At 42.1% G+C, this 17,467-nt stretch overlaps 1 protein-coding gene and 1 pseudogene across 1 annotated transcript in view; one reads left to right on the forward strand and one right to left on the reverse strand.

Annotated features, from left to right (window-relative positions):
- The window catches only part of cdv3 (carnitine deficiency-associated gene expressed in ventricle 3), a 35,249-nt gene extending 22,257 nt beyond the window's left edge, over positions 1 to 12,992 (forward strand). The window contains exon 5 of the mRNA XM_043719448.1: positions 12,831 to 12,992. Within this exon, the coding sequence (XP_043575383.1) occupies positions 12,831 to 12,867 (37 nt within the window). The 3' untranslated portion in view covers positions 12,868 to 12,992. The remainder of the gene's footprint in view (positions 1 to 12,830) is intronic.
- Positions 7,892 to 8,059, reverse strand: LOC122564580 (annotated as a pseudogene).
- Positions 12,993 to 17,467: the final 4,475 nt, after the last annotated feature.

Below are 17,467 nucleotides of genomic sequence, written 5' to 3' on the forward strand. Positions count from 1 at the left end.
TAAACAACAGGCTGAAACCACTTATACCACCATAGCTGCTTGAATGGAGCTGTAATCTAATGGGCTGCATAATATTGATTCTTTTGAGAACACAGTTTTGACCGTGTTGGGGTATTGTACCGTGTATATATTGCTCACTGATTCAAAGAGGATATTCACACGGTGCAGTTAAGAAAGTAGTGAAAAGGAGGAGTTTAAAGAGAATTGAGTTCTGAGGGACAGAAGTTAAGACTTCATCCTGTTTTAAAAATGAAGAGAAGTGTTCAACAGACGTAGAAATTATAAAAGCCAAATATTGCAGATACTGGAAATCTGAAACAAGCAGTGCTAGAGAAACTCATCTGGCAGCAGCTGTGGAGAGAGTTTTGAGTCTGGTCTGACTCCTTTTCAGGTCCTGAATATTAAAGTCAAACCAAGAGTAGAAAAAATTAATTCCTGAAGAAGGGCTTATGCTAGAAACGTCTATTCTCCTGCTCCTTGGATGCTGCCTGACCTGCTGCGCTTTTCTAGCAACACATTTTTCAGCTCTGATCGCCAGCATCTGCAGTCCTCACTTTCTCCTAGAAAAAGTTAATGATGTAATTAGATTTTGAAGCACATAAGGGTTGATAGGTGTGTTTCACACCACTGTCCTTTTGAGCTGGTTCTGAGAGACTTTAAAATAGTGTTAAATGTAGTGCTGTAGTTAAAGTTTAATGAGCAGCTAACCCATTTACTTTTTTTTATATTCCTGGTTTGAAATTGTTAACAAGTGCAAATAATGTTCCATTCTAATTCAGATCTCTATTGAAAATTCCATTTTGGTGTTTAAGTTCTGATGAACTGAGTTACCTCTCGTGAAATATTGAAGAAAACCTCAAGGTGGTTTTTAGATTAGATTATTTACAGCGTGGAAACCAGTCCACACCGACCCTCCGAAGAGTAACCCACCCAGGTCCATTTCCCTCTGACTAATGCATCTAACACTATGGGCAATTTAGCATGGCCAATTCACCTGACCTGCACATCTTTGGACTGTGGGAGGAAACCGGAGCACCTGGGGGAAACCCACACAGACACGGGGAGAATATGCAAACGCCATACAGACAGTTGCCTGAGGCGGGAATTGAACCTGGGACCCTGGTGCTGTGAGGCAGCAGTGCTTAACCACTGAGTCACCGTGCGCCCTAAGTTTTAAAATTCTGATTTAAGTTGGCTAGTGAAACTGGCTAAATCTTTCGTTAAAAGCAGATCCACTGGAGCTATCAGCTTTTCTGGAGCAGTCAGAGCAGGATAGTTTCGGTGAAGCTCGTTTATGGCCGGCTGTTGTACAAGTTCATAATTGGAAAAGTAGTTAACGATGTAGACTTTATGAACTTGCACACAAGTGCTTGTAAGAAGCCTGCTCTCTTGATTCCTATGTAAAACTACTTGAATTGTGTAGTTCTCTGCTAGAAAACACTTCACTCTTCATGTAACTGTTTGACATGACTAAAGTAACTATAATTGCAGAAAGGAGGAGGCAACTGTTATAGGTACATTGATCTTGCAATCACATGAGCCAATTATTTCTTAAGTGCACTTTGTAAAAACACGAGTAAGCTAGATAGTTATCTTTGAAACTTGAAGTATACTCAAAGAGCTTACAATTATTTTCATTGTGTGTTACCTTCATTTTAGTCTCAGGATTTATTGCCAGACATGTACTTACTGAGTTTAACCCCAAAAACAAGCCTGTATACTGAAATAAAGAAAGTCACCATTCAGGCTCATGTACGTGGACCACTTTCTGAGAATATGTAGAGTTGCAGAATGCAAGACAACCTCTCAGTCCAATATCTGGTGAGCAAAATGCAAACAGGAGCCTAGCCCAACTCGTGACTTCACTCATCAACTGTGGATGAATTCAGGAGAGTGATCCAGATATAAAGCTGAGGTGAGATTACTGTCGTTATAGCTCAGCTATCTGGCGAATGAAAATTGTCCAATTTAAGTGCATCTGTTTTGTGGGTTTGAGATGGGGAATATTTTGTTTAAAGCTTTTATCCTGTTTTATATTTGTAAAGGAGTCTTTTCCTATTCACAGACTGTTTAATCAAATGTACTTGTTGGATTCGAAAGTTAAATTTTTAAACAAAGTGTGAACTTTTACAAAATAATTGAACATGGTACATTTCATAAATGATCATGCATACAATTTCTTGTAGGAAATCTGTTTGAGTTGATTCCTTTGCACAGAGATGGGAATGGAAAAACAATTGTGGTTGCTTTGTGATTGTTTGGTCTCTGATTTCTGAATGGTTGGGCATATCAGAAATTCAGGCAGTCAGTGTCCTTGCCCTTCTGGTTTGGTGGTTATGGTCAAGGCTGTTGTGTATTTGTAAACGTGAAAAATAGAGCCCACGCTGCTGAACATGTCCCAACTTCCAATCAGCAGCTCACTATCACTTGTAATTCAGCTGTCCCATTGTTTGTTCCTGTAGGATTCCAGTACCAGAGCTGGAAATTACATTGAGTTCCATGATGCATGTTTGCCGTCTGAATATACAAATTACATTCATGATATTGGTGGTAGCCAGTGCAGGGAGTTGTTTCAGTCAGGAAGCCCAGTAAGAAAAATTCTTGAAATTGAGACTAATTGTCTATCCAAGGATTTTCAAATTGCGGTGCATAAAGTAGGGTATCACCGGACTGATCTGATCCTCATCCAGTCCAAGATTCTGAATCCGCCTCAGTCGTGTTCTCCTGGGAGCTCCCACTATGCTAGAGTGCCACATCACCTTGATCATCAACTTATTACAGTCAATTCTTGCATCTTGTTTTGCAGCCTTGAACTGTTTGAGATGTATTCACATGCGCTCGCACTTATGCGTAGCAATTTTTGCGCCAGACATGTGCGTAGCAATTTTTGAGAAGATTTATAGCTCAGGTTGATAAGTATGTAAGTTGGCTTGCTGAGCTGGACAGTTTGTTTTCAGATATTTTGTCACCATGACAAGGTAACATCAATGAGAGTCTCCAGTGGTATGTCCCACCTCTCAATTTATAGATCTTGGTTTCTTAAGGTGGGTGATGTCATCTCTTTTTTTCAAGGGAAGGGAGATGGGCTCTAAGTTGATGTGTTTATTGATGGTTCTGGTTAGAATGCTATGCCTCTAAGAATTCTCATGCATGTCTTTGTTTTGCGTGTCCTAGGATGTGTGTGTTGTCCCAAAGTAGTGTCCTCCTTTGTATGTATGGAAACTAATGATAGTGGGTCGTGTCTTTTGGTGGCCAGTTGGTGTTCATGTATCCTGGTGGCAAGTTTCCTACTAGTTTGTCCAATATAGTATTTTTTACAGTTCTTGCATGGCATTTTGTTAATGACGTTAGTTTTGCTGGTAGTATCTAATGGATCCTTTAAGTTCACTAGTCGCTGTTTAAGTGTGTTGGTAGGTTTGTGAGCTACCATGATTCCAAGGGGTCTGAGTAGTCTGGAAGTCATTTCTGATTTGTCTTTGATGTAAAGTAATGTAGTTATAGTTTTTGGTTGTTTGGGTTTGTTTCTGAGGAATCGGTGGATTGTGTTTATTGGGTACCTGTTTTTCTTGAAAACATTGCGTAGATTTTTCTTCAGCTGTTTGTAGTTCTTGGGTGTTGCTTGTTGAAGTAGTGTCTTGATGCTGCTCCATTTGTGGGTGTCAGGATGATTGCTTCTGAAGTTTAGTATTTGGTCAGTGTTTGTTTTTCTGTTGACACTGGTTTGAAGCTCTCCTTTAGCTGTATGTTCAACTGTCACGTCTAGGAATGGGAGTCTGTCATTCTCCTCTTTTGTGAATTTTATGCCTGTCAGTCTATTGTTGGTGTTGTATGTTTTTTCTAATTTGTTCCGTTTTGTGATGACAGTAGTGTCATCCACGTACTTTGGGTCCACCACTGTTTCACTAGAGGTTCACTGATGATGTTACCTAGTCATGGTGATGAAACGTCTGAAAACAAACCTTCCAGCTCCGCGAGCTAACTTGGGCATGTGCTTGCTGGATTTTACCCCAAATAAGTACAAAATTGGGACTCTACACAGTTGACAAATATTTGCAAACCCCAAATACAAAAGTTACTAGTTTGATCAACTAGATATGCTGAAATATAAAATCTTACTACCCAGGCCCACATAACCTGTACGTTTTTCTGAGAATGTGTAGTTGCAAAATGCAAGCCAACTCTGTCCAACACCATCAGGAGCCTTGTTCAACTAATCAATCTGTTTAGAAATGTTATTATACACCTCTGGAGCCTCCATGCTTAGAGGCAGCGACAGTGCCACTGTGGCCCAAAAGCCCCTTCACATTCTTACATATTATTAAGAACACGGAGCTGTAGCTGCCCAGATCCTTAAACTGAGTGGCATTCCCACTCTACAGCTGTCAGCCCTTCAGTCACTTCAACCTGCCCTGTTTGTCGTGATTACATATTCTGATTTGTCCATTTATCAAAGGTTGGAGGGACCGAATATTGCATACATTGTATGCTGACAGCATTAATAACACAATCAATGTCTCAATGCTACTTCCCAAAAGCAGTGGTCCCTCAAATGTAATCAACTCAACTGCACTAAAACGAGGCATATCCTGGCAGAAATATCAGCATGCTTACTATTTGTCCAGTCAGGCCAGGTTTCAAATCCCATCACTATTTTCTAGGGATTGCACATCATTTTTTCGGAAATAAATTATTCTAATTTTAACAGACAACCAGGAGTAATCTGCCCAGAATTAGCTGTAATGTTTGAGAATGACTCCTTGTTTCTGGTTTTCTTAAGAGAAAATAACATCTTTGATTTACTGTTATGAGATCCTTTTATTTCACATACCTAAAGTGGAAGATCTGCAGTTTCACCACCATGCAGATGTTTAGCTGGAAAGTTGACTGCCTGTGAATTTGCTAATAGTTGATCTTTTGTTGCTTTTGCACTCCACACAATTGGGAAGATGCTTTGTGCATACAGAATGGAGTGAAGTTGGAACAGCTGTTGCTAATGTTTATACTTACCAAATTGAGAATCAAATGAATTCAGATTCCAAGTTTATGTGAGCACAACTTATTTAAGGCTTTCTACTGAGCAGAAAATCAGTATATCTTTGGCAGGTGTTTGCTTTTCACATCCTAGGGACTTCCCAAACAACTTGACTGGTGAGGGTTTGTAGCTGAGCCGCTGCTCCATATGAAACCCTGGCACTTGGTCTGCTCAGCAAAATCCCATGATTTATCAAGATGAATTAACAGACTCTGGTGTTGATGGGGGAAGTAAATGTTGGCCAGGGTGTGAAATCTGTTTTCCCTTTGAAACACTGCTGTGAGATCTTTGCCTACTTTGGCAAGCAGCAGCCTCAACTTAAAAATCTCATCCGGATAGGTGGCATCTCCAGTAGCTGAAGTACTCCTTCAATACCGCACTGAGGAAATGCTGTTGCATTTCTTCCTAAACATGAGTGAACTTTTAACCTGCATGATCGTTCATGCTTTGACCAGTGATGACCTGAAGGATGATCCCTACTGACCCTCCCTCCCCTCCCGCCTTCCTGCCCGCCCGCCCGCCTGCCTACCTTCCTGCCTGCCTACCTTCCTTCCTTTCTCTCTCTCTCTTTCTCTCGTCCCATTTGTATTTGTAAACATTTACCCCTCCTTTCAATAATCTACTAAAGGTGAGTAGCCCAGGCTATGCATCGTCTTGTGGATTTGCGATTCCCATTCTGAACTCAACAGGATGACACCGACCTTGCCTCTTTGGATTTGATTTAATATACTTTCAACATGGCTTTTCTTCGAAGAGGCACACCAGACTGGTCTTTTCTCTATAAGCAGATAGAGCCAGTTTCTCTGATACTATTTCACCGTAGCTTTTCCATGTTGGGTTTCTAATTGCAGAAAAAGAACTTTTTTTTTACACGTTAGCTGTGATTTTTTTATGGGAAAACAAATGAGCAAATCATTTTGCAAGTGGATACCAGGGAACTGAAATGTGTTCAGTTATTCATTTTTAACATCGCTGTAGATATCAAATGCTCCATCCTTCTGTGCCTTTTCACAGAATTTGTTTCAGACAGAATCTAGGGAGACTAACAGGTTGAATTCAGTTGATGACCTCCCATCCGAGCTGAAGATATACAAACCTTTTGAAGTTAATTGAAGGGAGGGTGGAGCAGGAAGAGGAGGGGTTCATTGGATTAGTAAATTTGCAGATGACACTAAAGTTGGTGGAGTAGTGGACAGTGTGGAAGAATGTTACAGCTTGCAGGGGGACTTGGATAAACTGCCGAATTGATCTGAGAGGTGGCAAATGGAGTTCAATGCAGCTCAATGTGAGCTGATGCACTTTGGGAAGAATAACAGGAAGGAAGAGTACTGGGTCAATGGAAAGATTCTTGATAAGCACATGAATGATTTTGGGATTGTGTAGGGGGACGAGCTGAGAATAGTTCACAGGTCGGCGCAACATCGAGGGCCGAAGGGCCTGTTCTGCACTGTATTGTTCTATGTTCTAAGTAGAGGCCATGAGTGTTGAAGTAACGAAACATTCCTTGATGCAATAGCCAGAAATTGTGTAACAGTAGATAGTGAAGAAACATAAGTTGTATCCAACTGAGGTAAATTGCTACATAAACCAAACGTCAGTACAACATGAAAGGATGGGGAGAAACCCAACAAAGATCATTCCAATAAACAAAAGATAGGCAGAGGTGACTGAAGGTTGTTGAGCTGAAAGTGGTTGTTCTTTGAGGCTTGGTTGAGATTCACTGGAACACTGCAGAAAGTCATGGGAAGAAAGATTAACATGGAACAAGATAGAGAAATAAAATAAGTGATCTGAAACTTGGTGTTGTAATTTGGGATTGATTAAAGCTCGTCTGTGAAGTGGTCGGTCAGTCTGATACAGGAATCATGTGAGCTGTGAATGTGAGATTGCATTGTTCTGTTTTGAATAGAGGGAAGGGGTGCACTGACCCCGATCATTGGCAGAGTTAGAAATTTGTGCAAGTGGACTGTGCACCGAACAAGAGGTCTAACAAGTGATTATCTGGTGAACATTGTAACATTAAGCAGATGACTGACCTGACTCAAGGTTAAATGGGGACTTAATGTCGAAGCAAGTGTCAACTAAGAAGTGTTTGGAACCTCCCTTTGACAGTGACAGTGAGAAGGCAGGGAGGTGAAAGGGCAGGAGCTGCATCCCTTGATTTGGATTCTGTACCATAATGGACTTCAGCTGTATATCATCATCTCTGCCTGCAGCTTAGAACGAACTAGGCCCAGGAGTATACTGTGCAGCCCCTTGAGCCAGCTGTGCCTTTCAGTATGACCATGACTCATGTCACCTTGGCCTGAACTCCATTTCTTAACTAATCTTCATAACCCTACAACCTATTAGTCATTAAAAATCTTGTCTGCAATCTTATATATCCTCTGGCTAGTTGGGTCTTCAACTTGTTCCCATCTTTTCCACTTAATTTTGTATTCTGATGGTTTGCTGTAACCATCATGCCTCATGAACGCTGTGTGTTTGTTTCCTCACTCTATCCACTGCTGCGCACTCCAGCTTCTGCATCATAACATTTGCTTAATCTCCCCTCACCTCCACCTTATCACAAATCATCTTGTTCAGGACAACCCCCCCCCTTGGGCCCCCAATTTAACACTTCCATCACAGGTCAAGGGAAATAGCAATGTAGAGTCATCGAGCTGAATTGTTAACTTGTTTCTGTCCCTGACCTGAGTTTTCCAGCATACTTTTTTCTTATTTCAGATTTCCAGCATCTTGTATTTGTTTTTACTTTTAACATTTTTCCGATCAACCTGTGAGTAATGTTACTACATGCCTCTGGAGCAAGTGAGACTTGAACCGCTTCCACAGCTAGGGGCACTAATGCCAAAGGGCACCTGGTACACCATTCCCAGGGACACTATATTGCTAAAGTGGATGGAGCATGTCCTTATTCCATCTCTGCACCAGAAATAAATTTATGGGCCCCTGGTAGGGATGTATTAGACTGTAAACTGATAAGAACAGATATATTTGATCCTAGCCCAGTGGCTAAGGAGTGATTCCATTTTTTTGTGTTGTTGAAAATACATCAGATCTTCCATTTTGTTTAGTTGACCCCACAGATAAGAGTACACGTGCCATGTTTGAATGAGAAAAGAGAATAGCTGGCAAAGCTCTGTGACTGAAGGTGGGGAAAAAAAAATTCATCGGTCGCATTGATACCGTTGACATTGCCCGACTTGGTTGTTTTTCCTTCCACTTTGTTTTCACTTGCTCCCTTCCCCAAACTGAAAACCCAGGCTAATACTGAGCTCATTGGAGGCTTAATCTGAAGTATAGGGAAAGATCCCACCAAGGTAGGTAATATTTCTTTTTGGGAGTTTGGGTAACTAATTCCTGAGTGAGGTCACATTGGGATTAAATTTATATTAACACTTTATGCGGATGTGTGGAATTATTAGATGTAAGCATTTGATATAGGTTTTGGTAGCTTTGTAAGTATCCATGTAATGTGTGCTGACATCTAACCAAGCATTATTGCATCTGCATGAGACATGACCAAAGATGGCCATTGCTGTAATATGTAATGTTTTAACCTAAAAAACCTACATTTTCTAAATCATTTATATTTTAAACTGTTCTCTGAACAGGATACAAACTGGATTACATTACTAAGTACTTGGCAAGAGTATTAAGATCATTCAGCAGTAGGTTCTAAAGTATAGGTTATGCTTGACAAGCATAAAATTTGTGGCAAATTTTTAGAGTCCTTTATAGATGAAAGAAATGCAACAGATCTAATGGATTTTCAGAAATAAAATCATTAAGCTACAACATAGATTGAAAGCAAAACTAACAGGACAGGCTGTGGAGAATGTGGCACACAGAGAAGGTTCATGAGTATAAACAAAAGGGTTGGGGCAAAGGAGGTTTTCTTATAGTTTGTCATATGGCAGCTTCAAATACAAATAGTGAAACTTAAGTTGAGAACTACACAAATTTGTCAGTTACACCAGGACAGTAGTGAGGTAATTGAGGATGACAATGGGAGAGGTTGCTTGCTCACAATTGAGAAGGGGATCGTAGAGGACTCGGTGCTCACCAGGAGAAAGAGCATCCAACTAGAGGTCCATTTTGGAGAGGGGCTGGGAGGTCAAAGAGCAGGCTTTGGTGAGCATCGGGGTTTGCTGAGTGTGAGCAACATGAAGGTAAAGTCAGGTCGGGACTCACTTTACAGCAATAGGGACAACATTACTGAGGGACAATAATAGAGAGTGGAGTGGTATGCTCCTGTGAGATGTGGGAGATCGGAGAGCGGTCAAATGTCCCCAATGACTAATCTGTAGGAAGTGTCCATCTGAAGCTCTTCTCACACCACATGGATTGGTTGGACTGGCAGTTGGACACTCAGGAGCATGTAGGAGGCAGAGTGTTTTATAGATAGAAGTTTTGGGGATCTGGTCACAAGGGTTCAGCCAAATAGATGGGTGACAGCCAGGAGAAGGAAGCAACAACAGGAGCCAGATCAGAAGCACTGCGATGGCATTTGTGCAGCTGAGGGGGTTCAAATGTTGGTAAGTGGTAATGATTAGGAACTGTCTCGTCAGAGGCATTTCTGTCTGTGCATGAGTCTCCAAGATGGTGTGTTGTCTCCCTGATGCCAGGGTCAAGGATGACTGAGTGCGCACAGAAGGTTTTGGGCCATGTTAGTAACAAGATATGCAGGAAGAGTGATGGGACACGGCAAAGGGAATTTAGGGAGTTAGGAGCTGAAAAGCAGGGCCTCTAGGGTTGTAATCTCAGGATTATTCCCTCTGCAATTGGCTTGTGAGGTCATAAATAGGTAATCCAAGTGAATGCTGTCTCAAGAACTGGCATCAGGAGGAAGGGCTTCAGATACCTGCATCATTGGGATCTCTTCCAGGGCGGGAGGGACTTGTATGAGAGCGGGTTACATCTAAACTGGAGGGACATCAACATCCTGGTAGGGAGATTTGCTAATGACACACAGGGTCCAAAGTGTGGCAGGGGGTGGGAACTACCACATTAGGTCAGCAATAGAGTGCTTGAGGAGAAGATAGACTTAGTTGACTTAATCTATTCAGAAGAATAGGCATGGCCAGGTTAATGAACATTGCAGTACTGGTCTGACTGGTGTGTTTATTTCAATGGCAGGAGTATAACAGGTAAGACTGAGCTGACAGCCTCTGTTCGTACACAAGACTATGATGTGCCCACTACAGAAACTTGGTTGAGAGAAGGGCAGGACTGACAGCTCAATGTTCCAAGGTTTAGATATTTCAGGTATGACGAGTGAAAAAGGGGTTGGGGGAGTTGCATTGCTAATAAATGAGACTTACAGCTGGCTGAAAGGACACCTTGGAGGGCTTAGTTGGTGAGACCTCAGAACTCCTGAATAAGCAAGGTGAAATCACTCTGGGGTTATGAGGCAACCCAACAGCCAGAGGGAGGTAGAGGAACAGATATATATAAAGAAGATCATGGAAATAACAGGGTTGTTGTAGTGGGTAATTTTAAATTCAATATTGACTGGGATTCCCTTAGTGCCAGGGCTCAGGTGGAACAGAATTTGTTCGATGCATCCAGCAGGGTTTCTTGAAACAGTGTAGATAGTACAACCAAGGAAGGGAGCAGACTCGACTTGAAGAATGAGCCCAGCCAGGTGATCCAAAGTTCAGTTGGGGAGCATTTTGGGCATAGTGATCATAATTCCGTAAGTTTTAAGATAGTTATGGATAAGTATAACTGGTCCTGGAGTGAAATTCGGGAGGGTTAATTACAGCAGAATTAGGAACTGAAGAAATTAAATTGGGGACAGCTGTTTGAATCTATTGGGAGACCTATAGGATGACCCCATCATCTGACTGAGTCTTTTTAAGGCCAGTTAAGAGTTCAGGATCAGCATGTTTCTGTGAGCATGATAGATAATGATTGCAAGATTTGGAAACCCTAGATGACAGATATTGAAAGTTTAGTCAAAAAGTAAAAGGAAGCATCTGTAAGGTTTAGAAAACTGAAGTCAGACAATGCTCTTGAGAAACACGGAGGAGGCAAGAAAGAACTTACACAAGGAATTAGGAAGTCCATAAGGGGCCATGAAATGTCCTTGGCAAGTAGGGTTTGGGAGAATGCCAAGGCATATTATATGTACTTTAGGACCAAGAGGGTAGCTAGGGAAAAGTTAGGTCTGCTCTTGACCAATGGGAATTTGTGTGTGGACCCAAAAGAAGTGTTTTGCATATATATTCAAGCAGGAAGACATGGATAATTGTAAGATAATGAGCAGAATGTTCATATTATGAGGCATGTTGATATTAAGGAGTGTGTGTGTTTTGAAAAATATTAAGGTGGATACCACATTACACTAGCAGGATGTGAAGGCTGTGAGAGGATACAAGGGTACATCAGGCTGTTGCCTGGTTTGGCTGGTATTAATTGAGGAGCGATTGGACAAGCTTGGATTGTTTTCACTTGAACATTGGGCTGAGGAGCAACCTGATAGTTTACAATATTGAGAAACACAGACTAGATAGTCCATTTTCCCAGGATAGAAATGTCAATTCCTAGGGGATGTAGGCTTAAGGTAAAAGAGCAAAAGTTTGAATCAGGTGCAAGAGGCAAGTTTTGTTTTTACACAAGATGGTAAGTGTCAAGTGTGTGTTGGGAAAGCACAGCAGGTCAGGCAGTATCCGAGGAGCAGGAGAATTGACATTTCGGGCATAAACCCTTAATCAGGAATGAGGCTTATGTGCTTGGGGAATAGTGAGATAAATGGAGGAGGGGAGGGGGGGTTGGGAGCTGAGAAAGCGATAGGTAGATGAAGGTGGGGGAGAAAGTGATAAGTCGGGGGGGTGGGTGGAGCAGATAAATGGGAAAGGTGATGGACAGGTCAGGAGGGCAGTGCTGAGTTGGAGGCTTGGAACTGGGATAATGTGGAGGGAGGGGAAGTGAGGACGCTGTTGAAATCCACATTTATCCCGTGTGGTTGCAGGGTCCCAAGGCGGAATATGAGGCGTTCCTCCTCCAGACATTGTGATAAAGGTTTGGCGGTAGAGGAGGCCCAAGATCTGCATGTTTTTGAAAGAGTGGGAGGGGGAGTTGGTGTTCAGTCACAGGGCGGTGGGGTTGGTGGGTGTGGGTGTACCAGAGATATTCTCTTAAATGATCCACAAGAAAGCATCCTGTTTCCCTGATGTAGAGGCGACCACAACAGCTGTAACAGATACATTCGATGACATTAGTAGAGATACAGGTAAATTTTTGTAAATTTCAACAAAGGCAGGTATAGCTGGGTCCTATGTGGGTGCCCACAGCCACCCCTTTGGTTGGAGGAAGAGGGAGGATTGGAAGGAGAAGTTATTGAGGGTGAGAACCAGTTCAGCCAGACAGATGAGGTTGCTGGTAGAAGGGTACTGGTTGGGACAGCATGAGAGGAGGAAACTGAGTGCTTGGAGATCTTCATTGTGGCAGATTGTACAGGGACTGGATGTCCATGGTGAAGATGAGGCGTTGGGGGCTGGGGAAACCAAAATCTTGGAGGTGAAGGGTGTATCCTGAACGTAGGTGGGGAGTTCCTGGGCTAAGGAGGACAGGATGGTGTCAAGGTAGGCAGAGATTATAATAATTATAATAATCACCTACTGCTAGATGAGCTTTCCACTTAATTCTTGCAGAATTTGATTCTAATTTTCTGCTACCAGATCGAAGATTTTTAATGTTTCTGATTTCCTTGTTCCATTATTTTATTGTGCAATTTAATTTACTTTTATTCAAGTTTGATTCAGTTATGACTGTTTTCACTCATTTATAGGTGCTGTTGGACATCAGGGTGTATTTGGATCCAGTGAGATACTAAATTCCTCTGTCTTCAGTGCTGCTGGAAACCTGACAGTAATTGCTGCTACATTCACTGGAGCAGTGAAACCCCTTGGGTACTGAATTGTAGAATAATTGTGAACTTTGTGCAGAATAAATAATGGAACTTCCATCGTCTCATTTTCTGATCACTTTCTTGGGTTTGGATCTCACTACTTTGGGAAATTTAAGGTGGCATGGGAGGTACGGGTGAGTTAGCTCAGTCATTGAGAAAGATCAAGAAGGGGTGATAATTCTGGAGAAGCACGTGATTCATCAGGTATATATCAATGAGCAAGGGGGACCATTTCAAAAGGCTCTTGTGGTCTGCGTTTGATAATCCTAAAAGTAGTCGCCAGAGATTGGCTATACTTCTTCCAGAGTCCGAGGATTTTTGGAAGTATCAGAGGATTAGAAACCTGCCAATGTAACATCCCTTTCCAAAAAGGGAGGGTGGCAGTAAGTAGCTAATTATAGGTTGATTAAGCTAACATCTATTGGAAAAATGTTGGAATCAGTTACTACAGTAGCAATAACACATTTGGAAATTTATAATCTGGTTGAGCAGAGTCAGCATGAATTTATGAAAGGGGAAAGAGATTGTCTAATTTGCATTTTTCAAGGAAATCTCAACAAAAGATTGCTTTGCGTATGGGAAATTATTTCTCACAAGCTTGATTGAATGTTTTGAATAAGTAATGAAGAGGACTGATGAGGGCAGTGGTGGACATAATCTATACGGACTTCAGTAAGGCGTTTCACAAGGTTCCTCACGGTAGACTGGTTAGAAAAGTTAATCACATGGAATACAGGGAGAACTAGACATTTGGATACAGAACTGATTTGAACGTAGGAGACAGGGTAGTGGTGGAAGGTTGCCTTTCAGACTGGAGGCTTGTGACAGTGGTGTGCCACAAGGATCAGTGCTGGGTCCATTGCTTTTTGTCATTATGTAAATATGATTTGGATATGAAAATGGAGGTATAGAGATGTAGTGGACAACAAAGAAGGCTACCTGAGTACAATGGGATTTTGATCCAATTGGCTGAGGAGTGGCAGATAAAGTTTCACTTAGATAAATGTGAGGTGCTGCATTTTGGAAAGGCGAATCGGGTAGGATTTATATACTAAATGGTAAGATCCTGGGGGATATGGGCCAAGTGCTGGCAAATGGGACTAGATTAGGTTAGGATATCTGGTTGGCATGGGTGAGTTGGACAGAAGGGTCTGTTTCTGTGCTGTACATCTCTATGATTCTAAGAGTAGAACCGTTGGATGTGTTGTATTTGAACTTCAAGAACCATTCAAGGTACCTCAATAGGTTTAGCCATAAGAGCCTGTGGTATTAAAGCTAGTTTTGGTGTGGATAGGAAATTGGCTAATGGGCAGGGAACAGTAAGTGGCTATGGGTGGCTTTGTCAGCTTAGCAACCTGTAACAAGTGGGCATTGACATGGATAAATGGAAATGGTGACCCTTATTTCAAAGGGGCTTGGAGTATGAGTAGGGAAGTCTTACTACATCTGTGTAAGGTGCTGACTGAGACCATATCTGGAGTACTGAGAGCAGTTTTGGTCCTCTTGAGAATTGTCACTTTATTGGGAGACATTTCAGAGCAGGTTTATTAGGATGATCCTCTGTATGGAGACACTGACTTTAAGTAAAGGCTAAACAGGTTGGGACTCTCCTCACTGGAGGTTTCGAAGAGTGAGAGGTGATCTCAAACATGTAGGATTCTTAAGAGGCTTGATGGTAAATGTTGAGAAGATGCTTCTCCATCTGGGACTAGAGGATATTCTCTTCAGAATAAAAGAGCACCAATTTAAGACTGAGATGAGAAATTTCTTGGAGGGTTCAGTGTCTTTGGACATCCTTGCCATAGACAGCTATGGTGGCAGTGATCTTGTGTATATTTAAGACTGAGATTCTTGATTCCCCTACTGATCAACGTTTACAGGGGAAAAACAGGAAAGTGGACATGAGGAATGTCAGATTGGTCATGATCCCATTAAATGGTGAAGCACATTTGAGGGCTCTTCCTATCTCATAATCTACCTCAATGGGAGAGTGGTTCAAACTTCTCAGGATTTGAGCTCTGAAGGACTACTGTTTTATCAGAAGTGCCATCTTTCAAATTCAATTTTAAACAGAGGCCCTGCCTGCCTTTTCAAGTGGCCATGAAAAATTCCATGGCATTTTGGAGAAGGGACTTTATCCTGGCCAATATTTATCCCTAAATCAATATCACAAAATAGAACAGTTGGTCATTTTCGCACTGCTGTTTTGAGAATTTGCTATTTTTTCCTTCTGGATGTCTGAATTTCTAAATTTAGAGGCAGGGTCTGAAATACATTGGTGAAATATGGCAATAAGTTACCAATAGGATTTATAGGTGACATTACTTAAGACCATAAGACATAGGAGTGGAAGTAAGGCCATTCGGCCCATCGAGTCCACTCCGCCATTTAATCATGGCTGATTGGCATTTCAACTACACTTACCCTCATTCCCCGTGTAGCCCTTAATTCCTTGTTACATCAAGACTTTATCAATCTCTGCCCTAAAGACATTTAGCATCCCGGCCTCCACTGCACTCTGCGACAATGAATTCCACAGGCCCACCGCTCTCTGGCTGAAGAAATGTCTCCGCATTTCTGTTCTGAATTTACCCCCTCTAATTCTAAGGCTGTGCCCAAGGGTCCTAGTCTCCTCGCCTAACGGAAACAATTTCTTAGCGTCCATCCTTTCAAAGCCATGTATTATCTTGTAAGTTTCTATTAGATCTCCCCTTAATCTTCTAAACTCCAATGAGTACAATCCCATGATTCTCAGCCGTTCCTCGTAAGTTAGACCTACCATTCCAGGGATCATCCGTGTGAATCTCTGCTGGACACGCTCCAGTGCCAGTATATCCCTCCTGAGGTGTGGGGCCCAAAACTAGACCAGTACTCCAAATGGGGCCTAACCAGAGCTTTATAAAATCTCAGTAGCACATCGCTGCTTTTATATTCCAACCCTCTTGAGATAAATGACAACATAGCATTCGCTTTCTTAATCACAGATTCAACCTGCATGTTTACCTTTAGAGAATCCTCGACTAGCACTCCCAGATCCCTTTGTACTTTGGCTTTATGAATTTTCTCACCGTTTCAAAAGTAGTCCATGCTTGTATTCTTTTTCCCAAAGTGCAAGACCTTGCATTTGCTCACATTGAACTTCATCAGCCATTTCCTGGACCACTCTCCCAAACTGTCTAGATCCTTCTGCAGCCTCCCCACTTCCTCAGTACTACCTCCCTGTCCACCTATCTTTGTATCATCGGCAAACTTCGCTAGAATGCCCCCAGTCCCTTCATCCAGATCATTAATATATAACGTGAACAGCTGCGGACCCAACACTGATCCCTGCGGGACATCGCTTGTCACCGGCTGCCATTCCGAAAAAGAACCAGAACCTCTTATCCCAAGTCTCTGCCTTCTGTCAGACAGCCAATCCTCAATCCATGCCAGTAGCTCACCTCGAACACCATGGGCCCTCACCTTACTCAACAGCCTCCCGTGTGGCACCTTATCAAAGACCTTTTGGAAGTCTCGATAGACCACATCCACTAGGTTTCCCTGGTCTAGCCTACTTGTCACCTCTTCAAAGAATTCTAACAGGTTTGTCAGGCACGACCTCCCCTTACTAAATCCATGTTGATTTGTTCTAATCTGACCCTGCTCTTCCAAGAATTTAGAAAACTCATCCTTAATGATGTATTCTAGAATTTTACTAACAACCGAGGTTAGGCTAATTGGCCTATAATTTTCCATCTTTTGTCTTGATCCTTTCTTGAACAAGGGGGTTACAACAGTGATCTTCCAATCATCCGGGACTTTCCCTGACTCCAGTGACTTTTGAAAGATCTCAACCAATGCCTCCGCTATTTCCTCAGCCACCTCCCTCAGAACTCTAGGATGTAGCCCCTCGGGGGAAGCAGATATATCAATTTTTAGACCTTTTAGCTTTTCTAGCACTTTCTCTTTTGTAATGGCAACCATACTCAACTCAGCCCCCTGACTTCCTTTAATTGTTGGGATATTACTCATGTCTTCTACTGTGAAGACTGACACAAAGTACTTATTAAGTTCTCCAACCGTTTCCTTATCTCCCATCACTAGCCTTCCAGCATCAGTTTGAAGTGGCCCAATGTCTACTTTTGCCTGTATTGAAAGAAACTTTTACTATCATTTCTAATATTACTGGCTAGCCTACCTTCATTTGATCCTCTCCTTCCTTATTTCTCTCTTTGTTATCCTCTGTTTGTTTTTGTAGCCTTCTCAATCTTCTGATTTCCCAGTGCTCTTGGCCACTTTATAGGATCTCTCTTTTTCTTACATACATTTCCTGACTTCCTTTGTCAGCCATGGCTGTCTAATCCCACCCCGGATAATCTTTTTCTTGGGGATGAACCTCTGTACTGCGTCCTCAATTATACCCACAAACTCCTGCCATTTTTGCTCTGTCTTCCCCGTTAGGCTCTACTTCCAGTCGATTTTCGTCAGTTCCTCTCATGCCCTCATAATTACCTTTAACTGTAACACCATTACATCCG

This window comes from Chiloscyllium plagiosum, chromosome 29 (genome assembly GCF_004010195.1).
Source record: "Chiloscyllium plagiosum isolate BGI_BamShark_2017 chromosome 29, ASM401019v2, whole genome shotgun sequence".
NCBI lineage: Eukaryota > Metazoa > Chordata > Chondrichthyes > Orectolobiformes > Hemiscylliidae > Chiloscyllium > Chiloscyllium plagiosum.